Source organism: Oryctolagus cuniculus, chromosome 19, assembly GCF_964237555.1.
Source record: "Oryctolagus cuniculus chromosome 19, mOryCun1.1, whole genome shotgun sequence".
NCBI classification, from domain to species: Eukaryota; Metazoa; Chordata; class Mammalia; order Lagomorpha; family Leporidae; genus Oryctolagus; species Oryctolagus cuniculus.
Genome location: NC_091450.1, coordinates 17,421,357 through 17,443,010, shown reverse-complemented (window position 1 = coordinate 17,443,010; position 21,654 = coordinate 17,421,357). Strand labels below are relative to the sequence as shown.

Genomic DNA, 21,654 nt, shown 5'->3' with positions numbered 1-21,654 from the left:
TCCTTCCTCTCCAACATATGTAGTAGGTGATATATTACATGCTGACTCATTGACTGATTTCTTTCTTTATTTTAGGTAATGTAAATAATTACTTAATGCAAAGTAAAGAGTGTCATGACTTCTGCATTATTGCATTCTCCATTAAGGTTGAGGAAGATAAAACAGTACTTACTATTTTGTTCAATAATGAAGCATACCATTCAGCTGCAACATCCCTGGCAGTGTTAGACAACATACTTTTTATGTCACTTTCTGGCTTAAATGCCTCCATTACAGTCTCCAACAAGCCTCAACCTCTCCCCATCTATGGTTCTAACATGGTGTATGTATGATTTTCTTTTTACTGGAATTGAGTCTTAAGATGTTCCCTTGCTATCTGGACAAATCCATTTGAAAATATCTACTGATATCAGCATTTTCACTTTTATTTCATCTTCTGTAGGCCTATAAATGGATTACAAATAGTATTATGTTTGGCTTTTGGCATTTCCGTTGTGGTCGGTAACTTTTGTCTTCAGACAGTGATTGAAAGAATCAATAAATCAAAGCACATCCAGTTCGTGAGTGGGGTCTATGTACTTACTTACTGGCTTTCTGCTTTGTTGTGGGATCTCATCAGTTTCTTCATTCCTTGCTGCTTACTACTGGTGAGTGTTACCTGAAATTTCATGGAGAGTCATATTCCTTATGTTGTCCCGCCAAAAATAAAACTATTCAACTAATTGCATCCTAAAGTTAACACATCAAAACTTGAAACTATGTTGACTTGTTATACTAGAGAATATATTGTAGAAACCTCATTATGCAAACATTCTCTTTCATGAAGAATATTTTTCGTTGCAAAATCTGTCTTAAATTGGCTTCCTATGTTTTCTCACCATTTTGCATTGGCAGAAAACACTCTGTGAAAGTGTAAGGACTATTATCTGTCCCTCACCACTACCCACTAATTCCCAATGCTGATCCCCCTGGTAAAGTTGAAACGTGACAAAGTTAAGGTTTAAGACCTAGATAAGGATTCCTGATGCTATTCACATTCACCTACCCATTTTCATATCCTCATAGCTAGCCAGGTTTGCAAAGCAGAATTACTTTTAATTCAGTAATGAATTTTAGACATTGGAGAAGGGTAGAGACAATGAGCTTGAAAGGATGTACAATATCTTTTTCTTAAAGATTTTATTTATTTATATGAGAGGTAGAGTTGCAGACAGTGAGAAGGAGAGACAGAGAGAAAGGTCTTCCATCCGTTGGTTCACTCCCCAAATGGCCACAATGGCCAGAACTATGCCAGTCTGAAGCCAGAAGCCAGGTGCTTCTTCCCTGTCTCCCATGTGGGTACAGGGGCCCAAGGACTTGGGCCATCTTCTACTGCTTTCCCAGGCCATAGCAGAGAGCTGGATTGGAAGAGGAGCAACCAGGACTTGAACTGGCACCCATATGGGATGCCAGCGCGGCAGGCAGAGGATTAACCTACTATGCCATGGCGCTGGCCCCTGTACAGTATCTTCTAATGCAGTGTTTTTGCTCATTATTAAGCTGTGGTAACTTTCTAAATTTCATATACATATTGGGAATTAGGGATACACAAAAGCTATCTGATTAAGGGAGGTATAAATGTGTTAAAGAGATAAAGTTCTTTACTGAGAACATAAATACTATAATATATGTTCTCATGCCTCAAATAGCTCACTGTTTTGCTAATGGACACAGAAGTAAAAATAGGTAATTGTAAAACAGCTTTATTGTTATTATAAAAATGAACTATGATTCCTAATTCAAACTATTCTGTGGAACTGTGAAATTAGTTTTGGTAGGAAAAAGGATCAATTTGGTTCTATAGCCGTGGTAAAATGTGTAATTACTGCATAGTTGCCCTAGTATTTTTCTGAGATGGAGTGAGGATCCCAGTAGGTAGAACAGCTGCTCAGTGAGAGCCAGAGGTTAAGAGTGGGTTAGAGAGTGCACAGCAGCTGTTCCTATGTCTTGCCATGTCAGTGCTGTGGCTAGTATTCTTGATGCAAGCCCCTTTGGCTCCCAGCCCACCAGTCAACCAGTATGGCAAGGGAAGGCCACCATTCTTTGAGAGGGCTGCTCTTCACATATTTTATTATAGGCATTAGGGAGACTGACCCATGAATGGTTCCTACTTTACTATCTCCCCTCCATGCAAGTACAGTGTTAAAGTCAATCAGACAGTCCCTGAGTGAGTCTTCTTCTCCATTCCAAGGTTTCATTGTTTCTATGGTTCTTTTAAACTTGGCTGGCATACGTAGCTCTCATTTCTCATTCAGTAGTTACATAGGGAGAGTAAAAAAGAGGTAAAAGCATCAGTTAATCATATTTATACTAATATTGCTTATACCAATATTTATGGCTCATGCAAAAAGTTACTTATCTTGTGTTTTTATGGAACACCATTCAGATGTCACAATTATCTGAAATTATAAGCAAGGGAACTGATTAAGGCACAGAGAAGTTAGTTATTTACCTGTGTTCACCTGGCTAGTACAGTGTCACAACTTTGATGGGGGTTTCTCCAAAGTCCCTTTCATTTATACACTCAAAGTTAACATCAGACGATATACTTCCCACTTATTTCTTTTTTTAAAGATTTATTTATTTATTTATTTGAAAGTCAGAGTTACACAGAGAGAGGAGAGGCAGAGAGGTCTTCCATCCAATGGTTCACTCCCCAGATGGCCTCAATGGCCAGAGCTGTGCTGATCCGAAGCCAGGAGCCAGGAGCTTCTTCCAGGTCTCCCACGTGGGTGCAGGGGCCCAAGGACTTGGGCCATCCTCCTCTGCTATCCCAGGCCTTAGAGAGCTGGATTGGCAGAGGAGCAGCCAGGACTAGAACCGGTGCCCATATGGGATGCCGGCGCTTCAGGCCAGGGTGTTAACCCACTGTGCCGCAGTGCTGGGTCCCCCACTTATTGCTGCTCTCATATTTGCAACTTCCTCTAAGACTCTTACTCTGAATTTGATAAGAACTTCTCTGTCCTTTGATCTGGTAGCTCTGTCTTCCACCCAAGATTCCCCTTCATGATTCTCAGATTTGGGTTCTCCAAATGGCTTCTTGGCTTTACTTGCTTTTCTGACTTTACTATTCACTTACTGTCTTAAATGTGACACTCCCTTACCCTGCTCTGGCTCTGTGAAATGCCACCCACTGGACTTTTATATCCAGCAAGAGGCAAAAATGCATCATTATGCTAGTGACCAGAGGCACTGTTGCACCTTTTCTCTACCTGTCAAATTCACAATGCAGGCGAGACAAGTGCTAAGCTAGGTATGCTGCTGCCTCCAATCCCTAATGAACTCCCTGCCCCACCACTTGCTTCACCTGCCACCTCAAGAGATTTATAGTAGGGTTTAGTCAGGTCCTCTGCCTTCAGTAGATAAATCCATGCATGAGACTTAGGAAAACTGAACAAATAACGTTTCTCTTAAGAAAAGTTCCCAGTGATAGTGAGTTGTGAGCCTTCCCACTCATTCAGCCTTTCTTCATGACACATGAACCTTCTATCTAAAAGGCTGCTTTCCTGAACATAGAAAAGTCAGTTCTATATTCAATAAACATTGAGCTCATGCTAGCATTATGAATATAACGTGGAAAACAGACAAGGCTTGTCTTTTGATAAGCTTAAATTCTAGTCAGTGTTAAAATTACTGTCCTAACCAAAGGATTGGACAGCTAATTCAATATTAATTTGGAAATATTCCTCAAAATCAAGCTGTTCTCATTGTACAGTTTAGTTCTAGAAAGTCATCAGGAAGCTCCTCTCCTTCAGGTTACAATGCATCAGTCACAGCTTACTTTACCAGTTTCATGTTTTTCCATTTCCCCTTATTCATGAACTTATTTTCAGGTAAGGAGCCAAGCAGTGATTCACATTTTTTTCCTAAAGAACTAACCTAGTTTTCTAACATCTTTTTAAAAACACATTATTTTCCACGGAGTTGAAACACTGCTTTTATTGTATCTGAACTAACAGTATGCATTCAGTGTATTTTATATTGTTTATTCTGTTCCATTAGTATATCTATAATATGCTACTTATCAATCTGTTTTAATTATGGTAGTTTAATGATAAATTTAGTTATATATTTATGGTTAAAGTTTCTCAATTCCCTCATTCTCTTCCGCATAATGTCCTGTTGATATTAACATATTTGTTTACAAGTAAACTTTAGAATCAGCTTATCTTATTTCTCAAAAAACCCTGTTGCTATTTTTGTTTATATTAACTTAGGGAAAATTTACATTTTGTCCATATTAAGTCAGACCCTTTCTAATAACAGTGTATGTCTCTTCATTTCCCCAAGTAGAGATCTAAAATTTTTTTTTTGACAGGCAGAGTGAATAGTGAGAGAGAGAGAGAGACAGAGAGAAAGGTCTTCCTTTTGCCATTGGTTCACCCTCCAACGGCCGCCACGGCTGGCACGCTGCGGCCAGCGCACCACGCTGATCCGAAGGCAGGAGCCAGGTGCTTCTCCTGGTCTCCCATGGGGTGCAGGGCCCAAGGACTTGGGCCATCCTCCACTGCACTCCCGGGCCACAGCAGAGAGCTGGCCTGGAAGAGGGACAACCGGGACAGAATCCGGCGCCCCGACCGGGACTAGAACCCGGTGTGCCGGCGCCGCAAGGCGGAGGATTAGCCTATTGAGCCGTGGTGCCGGCTAAATTTTCTTTGAAGTAGGCTTGGAACTAGGGTGCTCCTAGGTTGCCCATCATTTATTTCTGACTAAGTGTGTAATTTCCTCTTAGTTGGTGTAAGGGGAATCAGACTACAATTGTAGCTGTAAAGTTTTTTTTTTTTTTTTTTCCGCCTATGGTCACTATTATCTTCATATGCTTCCTTTAAGGCTATTTCCAAGGATCTTGTAAACTTCTCAACAAGGTTTTCTTAGTTTAACCCTTTCCTTTTATTAGTGAACCTGCTAAGTAAATACTTTGTTGTTCAACCTTGCTATCTTTGGGGAAACTGTAATTATCAACTAGTATCATAAAGATTTTTGGAAAATCATTTTCTTTAATCACTCTAGAGTTTCCCTCTTCTTAATATAGCCACTCTAAATTTGTGCTCCCCTAATTCTCAAATGGAATAAAGAAAATAGAGAATCAAGGCCCTGAGTTATTGAGATGGATACAAGCTCAGATCACAGACCAGAATGCAGTCTTAAGTGACAGAAGTGATGAAGCAGCCAAAAAGAAAACTTTGAATCATTTACTTCCTAAGTCATTTTTTCTAGGAAAATTGAAAGTTTGACTTAATGCAAACATAATTTATTTGACTTTGATTAGGAGGAAAAAATAATAATAAAAATAATAATAATAAAATAAAGACTGTAGCAAAGAGAAAAAAATGAAAATATAGTCATTCTGCTGACTGGAATATTCTCTGTTAAGGACGAAATGAGTTAGCTCACTTCATGTTCATAAACTAAGATGGTTTAAAAACATGAATAAAATGATGTAAGTTATGAATTTTTCTGTGTTCTAATGAAGTATTTCTCCTGACTGAGTGTTCTGTCTTGATGTTGCACACTGTCTTTGACTTTGCTTTTGCCTTTATGCTCTGTAACCCAGGGAGTATTCACACTCTGTGAAGTGGAAGCATTTGTTGTGAATTACCACTTTCTAGACACACTGTTGATCCTTATGCTGTACGGCTGGTGTGTTGTTCCTTTCATGTATCTTGGAAGCTTCCTGTTTTCTAATAGTACAGCTGCCTACATCAAGCTTACTTTGTTTAACTACTTTTCAACCATTTTCAGTATCGTCATTCACAGTATAATAAAACACCATGGTAAGAACACACAGTTCTCCCTTTTTCCGGGAAATAACTTAAATAAATTAGGATGAAGGGCCTAAGATTAAAAATATAAAGCAATCTGAAAACCTATACTTTTTGGAAATCAGTATTTTTTTATTAAGGGGATATGTGAGAAATAGAAGTGGGAGAGAGAGGGAAATGGGAAAAGGGAGGGAGGAAGGAAAGAGAGGGAAGGAAGGATAGAAAGGGGGAGGGAAGGAAGAAGAGAGATAAAACAAGGGAGGAAGACAGATCCTGTGGAATGTTGTTAGAAAAGGCTTCTCTTTTGAACTCTGTAAATTGACAAACCCATACCACAAGTTATCAAGGTGAACAACTTTAGGATCATTCACTAGACTGGCAACTCTGAACAGTTTAACCATTTGGAGGGAGTTTATTGTTTTGGGAGATCCCATACTTTCGTTTAATTGAAAATAATCTATCTTTTTAATCACAGAGACTGACTTTCACATCTCCACCAGAAACTTTGTAAATAATGTATTAATGGTGCTTCCTACTTACAACTTTGCAATGAGTATCAGCAGATTCTTTGATGACTATGAAGTGAAAAAACTGTGTGCCAAGCAATTTCAAAGTGTCTACCTAGACTGCAGTAAACCATGTGAGTATCCCAGCTCCTCGGGTCCTCCAAAACACTGCACTCCTTTCCAGCCTGCTGAACTCAAGTTCAGAGTGTGAAAGATAAGTGAAATCTGTCCTCGCTCCAGCGGAGACAAGATGCTGAGGGGAAAATGAAAACTCAAAATAAAATCCAAGGTAAATTTCATTGTCACCTCCAGATTTAGGATGAGTTGGCACTAGTTATCCACCTACAATGTGCAAATAGTTTTGTACACAGTATTTTGAATCCTCACACCACATCTACAAGTTAGTTATTACTATCCTTATTTAACAAACGAAGAAACTCAACTTCTTACTTAAACAGAACATTAAGTATATTCCCGCAGACACTAACCTTTAAAATACTTAAAATCACAACCAGATTTACCCAGAGTGTAGTATGTTAGTACTAAATACTTTTTGGTTACTGAATTATATTACATTGTATGGATATATTACATTTAACTTTTCCATAGGTGTACAGACATTTGTTTACAAAAAAGTTGCTAATGGTTTCTTTGTCCTCTGATTTATAAAAATTTTGAATGTTGAAGAATTCTGGTTTATCATTTTTTTGTTATATAGAATTTTTTGTATTGGGTCTTCAAAGTATGTCCAATTAGAGGATCTCTCTTCCTCATTTTAATACTATAAAGCCACAGTAACCATAACAATGTGTTAATGGCATAAGGATAAATATATAGATTAATGGAACTGTGGGGAGCAATCCGGACTAGACTAAGTTACTCGAATTAGGACTTATTCTATGCATCTGCTCTCCCACAATATGGCGCTGGGAGAGAAGTAAACAGCTTCCGCACAGCTGCCTCCAGTTCAACCAATTAACTGTAGGACTTGCTCCTGATTGGAGAGCAGCGTACTCAGCCGAGTTGGGATTGGCGGAGGAGGACTATAAAGGAGGAGAGAGACGGCATGCACCAGGAACATCTATGGGGAACATCTAAGGGAACCCGTGCAGCCCCCGAGAAGAGCCGGCCGGCGGAGTGCCGCTCCCCTGCGGAAGTGGGGAATGCGGCCAGGGGGAACTGCCCTTCCACGGAGGTGGAAGGGATAGTAGCCAACCCGGGAAGAACCAGCAGCAAACCCGGGGAGGGCCGAGCAGACGAAAGAACAGCGCAGGGTTCAGTGTTGCTCCTCCACGAAGAGGGGGAGCGACATAATGGTGCCGTGACTCGGATAGGAAACCTGACTCGGATAGAAAACCTAGGACGGATAGGAAACTTAGGACGGATAGGAAACCTAGGAGGGAAGAAACGGGAAGAACTGGGAAAATATCGGAGAGAGAGACTAGCAAACAGCCTAGGGAAAAGCCGGACGAAAAAGGAGCCGGAAGAAGCTATTGAAAGCCTAGGCATAGACTCGTATACGGACTACGGGGGGAAGCTGGGAGAAATCTCTAAGGTCGAAAGCGAAAGTGAAAGCTAGAACAAACAGACTCGGATGCGGACTGTGGGGAGAGGCCAGGAGAAATGAGGGAGGAATATTGTTGGAAGAAAGCTTGGGGAAACATACCGGGTAGAGAAAAATGTTAGGGAAATTGAAGCCGCGGGGGGCAGGCCAAGGCGGAAACGAAAGCCACTTTGGGATTCTCAAGTTAGCCCGGGAATAGGGGGCGAAAAGTTAAAACCAGAAGCTGAGACGCAAGCCAGATTGGGATCCGTCTGATTAGCCCGGGGAGCAAAGGACGGGAAGCCAAACCGTGGGGCGGAGACGTACGCTGGGTTGAATTCGCCAGGCTAGCCCGGGGAACTTAGATTGAATCCTAGTGGCGGACACGTGAGCTACGCTGTGTTACTCGCGGAAGCCGCCGCGTGCAGAGAGAGCACGGGGCGTGAATAGATAGGGAACGCTGGCGTAGGCCGTGGTTCAGACGCGAAAGGGTTAAGCGTGGAGACCGCGGACTGCGCAAAGCCGGGAAGCCGCGCAGAGAGGCGCGCGGGCTGAAGCGGCGCAGAGCCGGGAACCCGCCGGCGGGGCGAGGTGCCGGAAATCCGCAGGGATAAGAGAAACAGAAGTTTGGAAGTGAAGTAAAAGAGAAATGGGAATGCTGGAAGATAGAAGTGAAATGGGAGAGGTAGGAATGCCCGGAGATAGAGAAATAGAGAAAAATAAGGCCTCCCCTCAACATGCCAATTAGAAGGCTTGGATTCGGTCTGCCTGATTTAAGGCGGTAAGCGCCAGCAAAGCTCGACCAGAGTATGAGCTGCAGGTCACCGAAGATAGGCACGAACCAACACTAATAAGTCTCCCCCACAATAAGGCAATGAGAAGGCTTGGATTCGGTTTGCCTGATAGGTTTTGTAAGCCCCTGCGGGCAGAGCAGAGCATGCGCTGCAGGGCACCGAACACAGGCATGCATCAGCGCCTAAAAACCTCCTCACAATGGCGAAGAGAGGACCCGGATTCGGTTTTCCTGATTGATAGGACTTGTAAGAGCCTGTGGCAACTCTAGCAAGTAGAGCAGAGTGTGTTCCGCGGGACACCGAAGACAGGCGCGTATCAACGCTAAAAAATAAAAAGAAAGGGGGATCTGTGGGGAGCAATCCGGACTAGACTAAGTTACTCGAATTAGGACTTATTCTATGCATCTGCTCTCCCACAATATGGCGCTGGGAGAGAAGTAAACAGCTTCCGCACAGCTGCCTCCAGTTCAACCAATTAACTGTAGGACTTGCTCCTGATTGGAGAGCAGCGTACTCAGCCGAGTTGGGATTGGCGGAGGAGGACTATAAAGGAGGAGAGAGACGGCATGCACCAGGAACATCTATGGGGAACATCTAAGGGAACCCGTGCAGCCCCCGAGAAGAGCCGGCCGGCGGAGTGCCGCTCCCCTGCGGAAGTGGGGAATGCGGCCAGGGGGAACTGCCCTTCCACGGAGGTGGAAGGGATAGTAGCCAACCCGGGAAGAACCAGCAGCAAACCCGGGGAGGGCCGAGCAGACGAAAGAACAGCGCAGGGTCCTGTGTCGTTCCTCCACGAAGAGGGGGAGCGACAGGAACATATTTGAGAGTCCAGAAATAAAATCATGTACGTGTGGCCAACTAATTTTCAACAAAAGTGCCAAGGCCATTCTTTAGGGAAAGAAGTCTGTCTTTTTAACAAATAGTGCTGAAAAAAACTGCTATCCAGATGGAAAAGAATGAAGTTGGACTTTTACCTCACATCACATTACAAAATGTACCAGATACTTAAATTAATATCTAGCAGTATTAAACTCGTACAATAAAATATAATGGTAAGCCTTTATGACTTAGGATTTGTCAGTGGTTTAGCAGATGTGACACCAGAAGCACATAATAGGAAAAAAAAAAACAGATAAATATACATCATTAAAATTAAAAACATTTGTGCTTCAAAGACACTATCAAAAAAATGAAAGGACAACGCATAGAATGAGAGAAAATATTTGCAAACTACATCTCTAAGAGACTATTGTCCAGGATGTATAAAATAAAAACAAAAATACTAACAACTTAGTTTTACAATGGACAAAGAACTTGATACAATTCCAAAGAGAATATAAAGTGACCTACAAGCATGTGAAAAGATGCTCAGAATAATTAGTCCTTAGCAAAATGCAAATCAAGAGGTCAGCACTATAGCATAGTAGGTTAGGCCTCCTCTTGTAGTGCCAGCATCCCATAGGGGCACTGGTTCAAGTCCTAGCTGTTCCACTTCCAATCCAGCTCTCTGCTAATGGCCTGGGAAAACAGCGGAGGATAGCCCAAGAGCTTGTGGCCCTGCACCCACGTGGGAAACCTGGATGAAGCTCCTGGCTCCTGGCTTTGGATTGGCCCCCCTCTGGCAGTTGCAGTCATTTGGGGAGTGAACCAGTGAATGGAAGACCTCTCTCTTTGTGTCTCTCACTCTCTGTCTATAACTCTGCCTCTCAAATAAATAAATATTTTAAAATGCAAATCAAAATCATAAATGAGACATCACTTCCCACCCACTTGAATGGCTATAATCACAAAAGGGAAATATTGACACTTGGTGAGTAATGAAGAAATCAGTACCCTCATACATTGCTGCAGGAATGGTGAATGTTGCAACTGCTGTGGGAAACAGTTTGGCAGTTCTTTAAAAAGAGGATTGCGGTATCAACAATTCAAGTCCTAATTATATGCCCAAAAATTCACACAAAAACTTGAACACAACTGTTCATAGCAACGTTACAGTAGCCAAAAAGTAGAAGCAATCTAGATATCCACCCACTGACAAACATATAAAAAAGTGATATAGCCATATAGGAGAATATTATTCACAAATAAAAGGAAATGAATTACTGATACATGCTACATTGTGGGTGAGCCTTGGAAACATTATACTAAGAGAAACAGGCTAGATACCAAAGACCACATGTTATTTCATTTATATAGAATGTACCAAATAGGCAAATGCACAGAGTTAGAAAGCAGATTAATGGTTGACAGTAGGCTAGAGGAAGAGGATAGTGGTATATGCTAACTAGGTTTTAGATTTTTTTAAGATTTATTTATTTAATTATAAGAATTATAGAGAGAGAGGGAGGGCAAGCTTTCATCCACTGGTTCACTCCCCAAATGGCAGTAATGAATGGAACTAGGCCAGACCAAAACTAGCATCCAGGAACTCCATCGAGGTCACTCATATGAATGGCAGGGTCCCAAGCACTTGGGCCATCTTCCACTGCCTTCCCAGGCACATCAGCAGGGAACTACATCAGAAGTAGAACAGCCAGGACACAAACCAGCATCCATTTGGGATGCCAACATCACAGGCAACAGCTTAACCTGCTGCACCACAACTCTGGCCCATAGGTATTGAATTTTCTTCTGGAGTGATGAAAATGTTCAAGATAGTAGTGATAAGTACACAATATTGTAAATGTCACTTAACTGTACATTTTAAAAAAGTAAATCCCATGTTTTAAAATGTAAATATTTGTTACAATAAAACAAATATTGCATTCCTGCATGTAAGCATAAATTTGACAGGAAATATAATTCTTATAAAAAGTGAATGATTTTATTATCTTCGCATCTCAGAGATGCCTCCTGTTTTCACATCTAGAGTTCAGCTCTTTGTATTAGCTAATTTTCTTTGTAGTAAGGTCAAAAACTTCAGCTATAGCCCTCTTAAATTTTAAATTACCTGTGTTCTTCCTTATGAGTATGCTACGTTAACGTTTTTTCATATTTATGGAATAAAATAATCTTCAAAAGTTTTTAAGGATATTCTGCATGGCCTATAGAGATACCTTTATTTTATATGCCTTATTCAATTATTTAATACTCTGTTCACACAGGCTCTGCCTTTGAAATTCATTGAATACATGGTAAGATTGTCTCCTATCAGAAACTGATAATAACCAGAAGAAAGATGAGTAACTAAAGAACTTTAATAATCAAACTGTCAGGGAAAATCAAACAGCATATCAATAGCCTTACTTGTTTCTTATATTCTATACTTCCCTAAATATAACTTTAAACTCATTTTGTCATTCTGTATATTTTAATATATGGTTTCATCTTAGAGATCAGTGATTAAAGTAAGGTTACCTTTTTATCATCCTCAGTTGTTCAGAACAATGTCTATAGTTTTGGAGAACATGGGATTGCAAAGTTCTTGATTACATTGGCTGTCATGGGATTACTTTTTCTCCTCTTGCTTTTATCTCTGGAGACTGCATTATGGAGCCTGAAAAATTTTATATTTCATAACATTGTATCTAATGTCTATAAGAAAATCATGAAAAGAAAGGTGAGTAACTAATGTGGATTTTAGATAACTCAAAGAAAGCTCAATATTAGGCCACAGGATATGGGTTTACAAGTGCATACCTCCATTACTTAATAGAAAATTACTAAATTATTCTAAAACTTAGCTGGGACTTTTTGAATTATAAGTTTTTTTTCTTCGTTTGAGTGTCAGGGTGCTAAACTTTGAATCTTTTTCTGCAAGGAAATATCCATTTGTCATGGATTAACTGTGAAAGAAGTCACCTTGTCTTATTCATGCACTGCCCTTGAAATCTATCTCATTGTATTGTGAATTTAGCTTCTTTAAAACTATGTAGAAAGTTGAGTTTCATGGCCTCTAACAGAAAGATTAGTAGTCATTTCTTTATATAGCTCTCATGACTTCACATAATATCAAGGGTTTGCCTCTAACTTTATTTTTTTTAATATTTTTTGAGGGGCTGGCGCTGTAGCATAGCGGGTAAAGCCGCAGCCTGCAGTGCCGTGATCCCATATGGGCACCAGTTCGAGTCCCAGCTGCTCCACATCCAATCCAGCTCTCTGCTGTGGCCTGGGAGGGCAGTGGAAGACAGCCCAGGTCTTGGGTCCCTGCACCCACGTGGGAGACCCAGAAGAGGCTCCTGGCTCCCGGCTTCAGAATCGCTCAGCTCTGGCCATTGTGGCTATTTGGGGAGTTGAACCAGTGGATGGAAGACCTCTCTCTCTCTCTGCCTCTCCTTCTCTCATTGTAACTCTGACTTTCAAATAAATAAATTGTCGCTCCCCCTCTTCGTGGAGGAACGACACAGGACCCTGCGCTGTTCTTTCGTCTGCTCGGCCCTCCCCGGGTTTGCTGCTGGTTCTTCCCGGGTTGGCTACTATCCCTTCCACCTCCGTGGAAGGGCAGTTCCCCCTGGCCACATTCCCCACTTCCGCAGGGGAGCGGCACACCGCCGGCCGGCTCTTCTCGGGGGCTGCACAGGTGTTCCTTCAGCTACATGTTCCCCTTAGATGTTCCCCTTAGATGCTCCTGGTGCATGCCGTCTCTCTCCTCCTTTATAGTCCTCCTCCGCCAATCCTAACTCGGCTGCCCACACGCCGAGTACGCTGCTCTCCAATCAGGAGCAAGTCCTACAGTTTATTGGTTGAACTGGAGGCAGCTGTGCGGAAGCTGTTTACTTCTCTCCCAGCGCCATATTGTGGGAGAGCAGATGCATAGAATAAGTCTTAATTCCAGTAACTCAGTCCAGTCCGGATTGCTCCCCACAGATCCCCCTTTCTTTTTATTTTTTGGCGTTGATACGCGCCTGTCTTCGGTGTCCCGCGGCACACACTCTGCTCTACTTGCTAGAGTTGCCACAGGCTCTTACAAGTCCTATCAATCAGGCAAACCGAATCCGGGTCCTCTCTTCGCCATGTTGTGAGGAGGTTTTTAGGCGCTGATGCGTGCCTGTGTTCGGTGCCCTGCAGCGCATGCTCTGGTCGAGCCTGCAGGGGCTTACAAGCCCTATCAGGCAAACCGAATCCAAGCCTTCTCATTGCCTTTTTGTGGGGAGGCCTTACTGATGTTAATTCGTGCCTGTCTTCAGTGACCTGCGGCGCATAAGCTGCTAGCCGCCCAGGTGCTCATCGCCTCACTAATCGGGCAGACCGAATCCAAGCCTTCTAATTGTTGTATTGTAGGGAGGCCTTTCTATTTCTCTATTTCTCTATCTCCGGGCATTCCTATTTCTCCCATTTTACTTCTGTCTGCCAACATTCCCATTTCTCTCACTCCAATTCCAAACTTCTGTTTCTCTTATCCCCGCAGCCTCCCGCTGCCCGCCCCGAGGCTACTTCTCGGCGGCTTCCCGGCTGAGCCGCTTCAGCCCGCGCCTCTTTCATCTGCGCAGCTTCCCGGCTTTGCGCGGCTTGGCTGCGCGCGCTCCGCGGTCTCCACGCCCTTCGCGTCTGCACCACGGCCTCGCCAGCCCCGTTCCCTATCTATTCACGCCCCGTGCTCTCTCTGCACGCGGCGGCTTCCGCGAGTAACACAGCGTAGCTTACGTGTCCGCCACTAGCATTCAATCTAAGTTCCCCGGGCTAGCCTGGCGAATTCAACCCAGCTTACGTCTCCGCCCCACGATCTGGCTTCCCGTCCTTTGCTCCCCGGGCTAATCAGACGGATCCCAACCAGGCTCACGTTTCAGCTTCTGGTTTCAACTTTTCGCCCCCTATTCCCGGGCTAACTTGAGAATCCCAAAGTGGCTTTCGTATCCGCCTCGGCCTGCCCCCCGCGGCTTCAATTTCCCTAACACTTTTCTCTACCCGGTATGTTTCCCCAAGCTTTCCTCCAACAATACTCCTCCCTCATTTCTCCTGGCCTCTCCCCACAGTCCGCATCCGAGTCTGTTTGTTCTAGCTTTCACTTTCGCTTTTCGACCTTAGAGATTTCTCCCAGCTTCCCCCCGTAGTCCGTATCTGAGTCTATGCCTAGGCTTTCAATAGCTTCTTCCGGCACCCTTTTCGTCCGGCTTTTCCCTAGGCTGTTTGCTAGTCTCTCTCCGGTATTTTCCCAGTTCTTCCCGTTTCTTCCCTCTTAAGTTTGCTATCCGACCTAGGTTTCCTAATCCGAGTCATTTCTTCCCTCCTAAGTTTCCTATCCGTCCTAGGTTTCCTATCCGAGCTAGGTTTCCTATCCGAGTCACGGCACCATTATGTCGCTCCCCCTCTTCGTGGAGGAACGACACAGGACCCTGCGCTGTTCTTTCGTCTGCTCGGCCCTCCCCGGGTTTGCTGCTGGTTCTTCCCGGGTTGGCTACTATCCCTTCCACCTCCGTGGAAGGGCAGTTCCCCCTGGCCACATTCCCCACTTCCGCAGGGGAGCGGCACACCGCCGGCCGGCTCTCTCGGGGGCTGCACAGGTGTTCCCCTTAGATGTTCCCCTTAGATGTTCCCGGTGCATGCCGTCTCTCTCCTCCTTTATAGTCCTCCTCCGCCAATCCTAACTCGGCTGCCCACACGCCGAGTACGCTGCTCTCCAATCAGGAGCAAGTCCTACAGTTTATTGGTTGAACTGGAGGCAGCTGTGCGGAAGCTGTTTACTTCTCTCCCAGCGCCATATTGTGGGAGAGCAGATGCATAGAATAAGTCTTAATTCCAGTAACTCAGTCCAGTCCGGATTGCTCCCCACATAAATAAATCTAAAAAAAATTTTTTTGAATGAATGAGAGACAGGGAGAGGAAGAGGGAGGGAGAAGGAGAATAAGGAGAGATCATCCATCTTCTGATTTACACACCAAAGGCCCACAAAAGCCAGGCTGGGCCAGGCCATAGCCAGGAACCAAGAACTTCATTCTGGTCTCACACATGGGTGGCAGGAGCTCAAGCACTTGAGCCATCATCTGCTGCCTTCTCACATGGATTCACAGGAAGCTGGATCCAAAGCTGAATAGCCAGGAGTCTGATATGGGTTGCTGGTGTCACTGCGCCATAATACCAGCCCCTGCCTTGAACTTTTAGTGACCTATTCATTCTGTAATTGGACCTCTGTGGATCTATGTCTGAACATCTCTTGAAGCAGAGAACTATTATTACCTGCCCCATTATAACTTCTCGTTCATCCCACTGAATGATAGTCCAGGATGACTTGGATCTTGGATATAAACCTCTGAGAAGTTACATATCTCTTGATGTTTCAGAGGGTAGAATATTGAGATGAAGTTCCATGCTCCTGGCTTCTGCCTGAACCGGCCCCAGACATCACAGGCATCTAGTGAATAAACCAGTGGACAAAAGATCTCTCTATGTTTCCATGTGTAACTCTGCCTTTCAAATAAATTAATAATTCTTTTTAAAAAATACTGCTTTGAAAATAAGAAAAAAAATGATTGATTTGAAAAGCAGAGCAACAGAAAAGAGAGGGAAAGACAGAGGAGAGAGATCTTCCATTTGCTGGTTCATTCTGCAATTGGCCAGGCCAAAATCAAGAGCCAGGAACTTCATCCTGGTCTCGCATATGAGTGTCAAGGGCCCAAGCACTTGAGCAATCCTCCATATTAGTGGAAATGGAGCTACCGGCACTTAAACTGACACTCTGATAAGACATGCTGGCACTGCAAGTGGCAGCTTAACCTGCCATGCCACAACACCAGCCCCTGTTGTAAGCATTTGAGGATTGAGCCCCCAGATGAGAGATTTTCTCTATCTCTCTATCCACCCCCTGGCCCCGCTGTCTCTACCTTTCAAATGAAAAGAAAAATACATATTTAAAAATTAACTCAATCATCCTGCTTCAGTTTAAGAGATTTAATGCATGTTTTGAAATCTTTTGAAAAAGAAAATATAATTTCTGAATAATTTCCCTGGTGAATTCCACTATACAGTTACAAAGGAGATAGCATCATTTCCACTCGATTTCTTCTGGAAAGTGAAAGAGTAAGGGGAATTTGGTAACTTCATTATGAGTTCATAATTACCCTGGTACCAAAACTAAAGGAAGAAAATACAAGAAATCAGTCTCCTCCATGAAAACATATTCTTAACAAAATAGTCACAGATGCCATCTAGTAATATATGAATATGAAAGGAATAATATACTCTGAACAAATGGGGTTCAGTTCCACAAAGGTAAGGTTGGTTTAATCTTTGAAAATGAAATCAATGTAATCCACAGTATTCATAATATCAAGGACAAAACTGTATGATCATACCAATTATTTCAGGAAAGGCATTTAATAACATTCAACATCCAGTTACCAAAAGAATAGCATAATTGAAAAGAAAGGAACTATCTCAATCCGATAAATGGCATCTACATAATGCCAACAGCTAAAATAGTGGTTAAAGATCAGATGTTTTTCTGCTAAAATTGAAAACAGTGTAAGAATGTCCATTTTCACCACTCCTGTGCAACTCTATACCATAAGGTGGATCTCTTCGTTAGCAGGTTCACTGTAGTGAACGTATTCTCCTGCTTCAGTCCTCCTTAACTAATATTGTACTTGATGCAGACATGGGCAAGATTTTGCCCAGGCAGTAGAAATTACTGCTTATAGAACATGCTATATTGTTTTACTCCTGTGTGTTTTTCTCTAAGCCCCCACTGCAGACTTTTCTTTTTATGTGGCTTTTACATGCAGTTTTTCTTACATAACCCTACCTTCCTTCTCTAAGTAAAATTTTTTCATCTCATACTTTACCTATAAAGAGGCCATCCCTCAGAGGGAAAAAAAAAGTTGAGGTTCATTCTCTCCTCTCTTGCATATTATGGTATCTTGAATATATTTTATTTATAAAAAATCACATTAAACAATAATATTATCAGCATGGCTTCTATTTTCCATGAAATGTCTATGTTATTGGCAAGAACATACTGCCTACTCATAGCTGTAGAAAGTTGTTCATGATTATCGTTTCCAAAAGTAAATAAGCCAAGAATATATTTGTGCTTGAGTTCAGGAAATTAGTAAGAAGGATCTTAGAAATTACTAACATTTTCTGACTCCTGTGAGATTACATTCTCATATCACTTTTCCTAAAGCTACTAAGTTTAAGTGATATATTTAAAGAGTACCCATATCAGTAATCCTTGTCTTGAAAATATAGGCTACAGTGTCCAACCAAGTAATAGAAGACTGTGAGGATGAAGATGTAAAAAATGAAAGAAACAGAGCACAGAAAATGCTTCAAACGTTGGAGGAAAGCCCTCTGCTTCTTCAAGAACTTAAGAAGGTGAAGTGATCATCATTGCCCTGAGCTTTACCTGTTATCCTTGCCAAGAATTTATTGTTGGTACTAGTAGTTCAATTGGAGTTCTACAGGTTCTATATATGTTCTGGTAAAATAGAGGGCTGATTTGTGAAATTGTCCACAGGTAGCAATCTATCAGGTCTTAGGTTATCTTTGTGGCTGACCACCCATAATCAGTGCTTCTGTACATTGTGCATGTGTTTTTTCCTCAGGTTTATTTTAAGTGTCCCGCTGTGCAGGCAGTAAGAAATATCTCCCTTGTAGTCAACAAGTCAGAATGCTTTGGAATATTTGGCTTAAATGGAGCTGGGAAAACTACTACATTCAAAATGTTGACTGGAGAACAGACTACCACCTCTGGAGTTGTATTAATTGATGGCATTAACATCAATGAAAATATCAGAAAGGTATTTTTCAACCTAGTCACTGACGTGGTGCCTTGAAGAAGAAGGTAACTAGGCAAGGTGTGGGATATGGAAGGGAAGCTGAGGGCATTAATATATATAAATATTATTTTCTAGAAAGTAACAGAATTCTAGCGACATTGATAGGCATGATAACATACTAAGTTTGGGGAAAGGTAAGTATTCCTCTGGCTGACAGGCATCTACAAACAGGTCAGACTGGAAATAACAAAAGTAATTGCATTTAACCTGCTCTGACATAGCATTTGAAATAAAATAGCAATTTTATATTTTATTTAAGGTATATAAACATACATTTCATATATACAAATTCAGGAAAATAGTAACTCTTCCCACCCTACCCTCGCTCCCGCCCACACTCCCACCCTTATTCCTCCTCTCTCTCCTATTCTCACTCTTTATTTTTACAAAGATCTATTTTCAGTTTCCTTTATACTCAAAATATTAACCCTACAGTAAGTAGAGAGTTCAACAAATAGTATGAAGGAACAAAAAACACTGTTCCTCAATGGTAGAGGCAAGGGCTATAAACAATCATTGAATCTCAGAGTGTCAATTTCACTTCTATACATTACATTTTAGATACTCTATTAATTATCACAGATCAGGGAAAACACATGGTATTTGTCTTTTTGGTACTGGATAACTTCACTAAGTATAATGGTTCCCAACTGCATCCATTTTGTGGCAAAAGACAGGATTTCTTTTTTTTTTTTTACTGCTGAGTAGCATTCCATAGTGTATATATTCCATAATTTCTTTATCTAGTAATCAGCTGGTAGACATCTGGGTTGATTCCATGTCTTAGCTATTATGAATTGAGCTGCAGTGAACATGGGGGACAGATAACTCTTTCATATTAAAACAGCAATCTCTTTTTAACTTTTACTTAATGAATATAAATTTCCAAAGTACAGCTTGTGGATTACAATGACTCCCCCCCCCAATAACTTCCCTCCCACCCGCAACCCTCCCCTTTCCCACTCCCTCTCCCCTTCCATTCATATCAAGATTCATTTTCAATTCTCTTTATATACAGAAGATCAATTTAGCATATATTAAGTAAAGATTTCAACAGTTTGCACCCACATAGAAACACAAAGTGTAAAATACTGTTTGAGTACTAGTTATAGCATTAAATCACAATGTACAGCATATTTAGGACAGAGATCCTACATGAGGAGTAAGTGCACAGTGACTCCTGTTGTTGACTTTACAAATTGACACTCTTGTTTATGGCATCAGTAATCACCCGAGGCTCTTGTCATGAGTTGCCAAGGCTATGGAAGCCTTTTGAGTTCACCGACTCTGATCATATTTAGACAAGGTCGTAGTCAAAGTGGAAGTTCTCGCCTCCCTTCAGAGAAAGGTACCTCCTTCTTTGATGACCTGTTCTTTCCACTAGGATCTCACTCACAGAGATCTTTCATTTAGGTTTGGGTTTGGTTTTGTTGTTTTTTGTTTGTTTGTTTGTTTGTTTTTTGCCAGAGTGTCTTGGCTTTCCATGCCTGAAATACTCTCATGGGCTTTTCAGCCAGATCCGCTTGCCTTAAGGGCTGATTCTGAGGCCAGAGTGCTAAAACAGCAATCTTTTTTTTTTTTTTCTTTTTTTTTTTTTTTTACAGGCAGAGTGGACAGTGAGAGAGAGAGAGACAGAGAGAAAGGTCTTCCTTTTGCCGTTGGTTCACCCTCCAATGGCCACCATGGCCAGCGCACTGCACTGATCCGAAGCCAGGAGCCAGGTGCTTCTCCTGGTCTCCCATGGGGTGCAGGGCCCAAGGACTTGGGCCATCCTCCACTGTACTCCCGGGCCACAGCAGAGAGCTGGCCTGGAAGAGGGGCAACCAGGACAGAATCCAGTGCCCCGACCAGGACTAGAACCTGGTGTGCCGGTGCTGCAGGTGGAGGATTAGCCTATTGAGCCATGGTGCTGGCCTAAAACAGCAATCTTAAAAAGTAGTTATGAAAGCAGAATTGACAGGATGTGGGTTATAAGGAAAAGAAGGGAGCCTGATATTGGTAAGGGTTCTAAGTTCCATTTACATAGGAAGTAAACACAAGAGATGAGTGTGTGTGGATCAATATATATACTGAGTTTAAAGAATCTGTAACACATCCAGATGGGAGAATACCAAATAGGTGGTTGGAGTCTGTGACAGCCAATTTATCACACATGAATTTGAGATTCATCAATATACAGATGAAATTTAAACTGTGGAAGTAGGTGGAATAATCGATTTGAGATATATATATATATATATATATATATATATATATATATATATATATAAAAGAAATATGAGAAGAAAGGGCCAACACTGTGGTGCAGCAGGTTAACGCCCTGGCCTGAAGCACTGGCATCCCATATGGGTGCCAGTTCAAGACCCCGATGCTCCATTTCCTATCTGGCTCTCTGTTAAGGCCTGGGAAAGCAGTAGAAGATGGCCCAAGCCCTTGGGTCTCTGCACCCATGTGGGAGACCCAGAGGAAGCTCCTGGCTCTTGGCTTTGGACTGGCACAGCTCCAGCCGATTGGGGAGTGAACCATCGGATGGAAGACCTCTCTCTCTCTCTGCCTCTCCTCTCTCTGTGTAACTCTAACTTTAAAATAAATAAATAAATCTTTAAAAAAAAGAAGTATGAGAAGAAATAGGTGGACCAAATCTTGAGGATTAGCAACACTTTTAAGCTTTAGAAAGGAGGAACAACTGGTTGAAGTATTGGTGAGTTGGGAGAAAAGTCTGTATAAAACTTTATTACGCAAGCCAGGTGAGGGGAAAATTACAAGGAAATGAAATAGAGCTCTCAGTCACTATAGGCTGGAAAAGGACCCACTGTACATCTCTGAAACCTGGATGCATAAGGATGCAACAAATGAAGATGAGGAATATTAAGTGTGAACCAAACTTTAAAGAAAGGCAGCTATGGAACAAAGAATGGGAAAAGGATTACAACCAGAGTTTAAGTGGATGACATGGACAAAGTTGTAAGGTTTAGCAGCAAAAGAACATAAGTGGAAAAAGTCAAAAGAAATTTAAAATATATAGCAACAGGTACTCTCGAAGAAGAGAAGGTATTTAAAAGGTATGCAGGTAATAAGTTTCATTTTCTCTCCTGCCTCTCTTTGTCTCATTCCTGCCTGAACTCACACAAAAAAGTAAATACTTTATCATTCTACAGTCTTTTATGTATTCATAATCAAATATAAAATTCTATTTTCCATTTTATTACACAAGAGATAGTATATCGTATACAATATTCTGGTCCGTGACAAAATGCTCTCCATGTTTGGTTGTATAAATTCACATTACACTAGTAA

At 42.0% G+C, this 21,654-nt stretch overlaps 1 protein-coding gene across 20 annotated transcripts in view; it reads left to right on the top strand.

Moving 5' to 3' along the window:
• Window positions 1-21,654, top strand: part of LOC100353262 (phospholipid-transporting ATPase ABCA3) — a 236,330-nt gene that overhangs the window by 187,701 nt on the left and 26,975 nt on the right. For all 20 annotated transcript variants that reach the window (XM_070064622.1, XM_070064627.1, XM_070064623.1 and 17 more), the window contains 7 exons: window positions 76-322; window positions 443-647; window positions 5,594-5,813; window positions 6,277-6,441; window positions 12,019-12,203; window positions 17,768-17,893; window positions 18,124-18,318. In XM_070064622.1, the coding sequence (XP_069920723.1) occupies window positions 76-322; window positions 443-647; window positions 5,594-5,813; window positions 6,277-6,441; window positions 12,019-12,203; window positions 17,768-17,893; window positions 18,124-18,318 (1,343 nt within the window). The remainder of the gene's footprint in view (window positions 1-75; window positions 323-442; window positions 648-5,593; window positions 5,814-6,276; window positions 6,442-12,018; window positions 12,204-17,767; window positions 17,894-18,123; window positions 18,319-21,654) is intronic.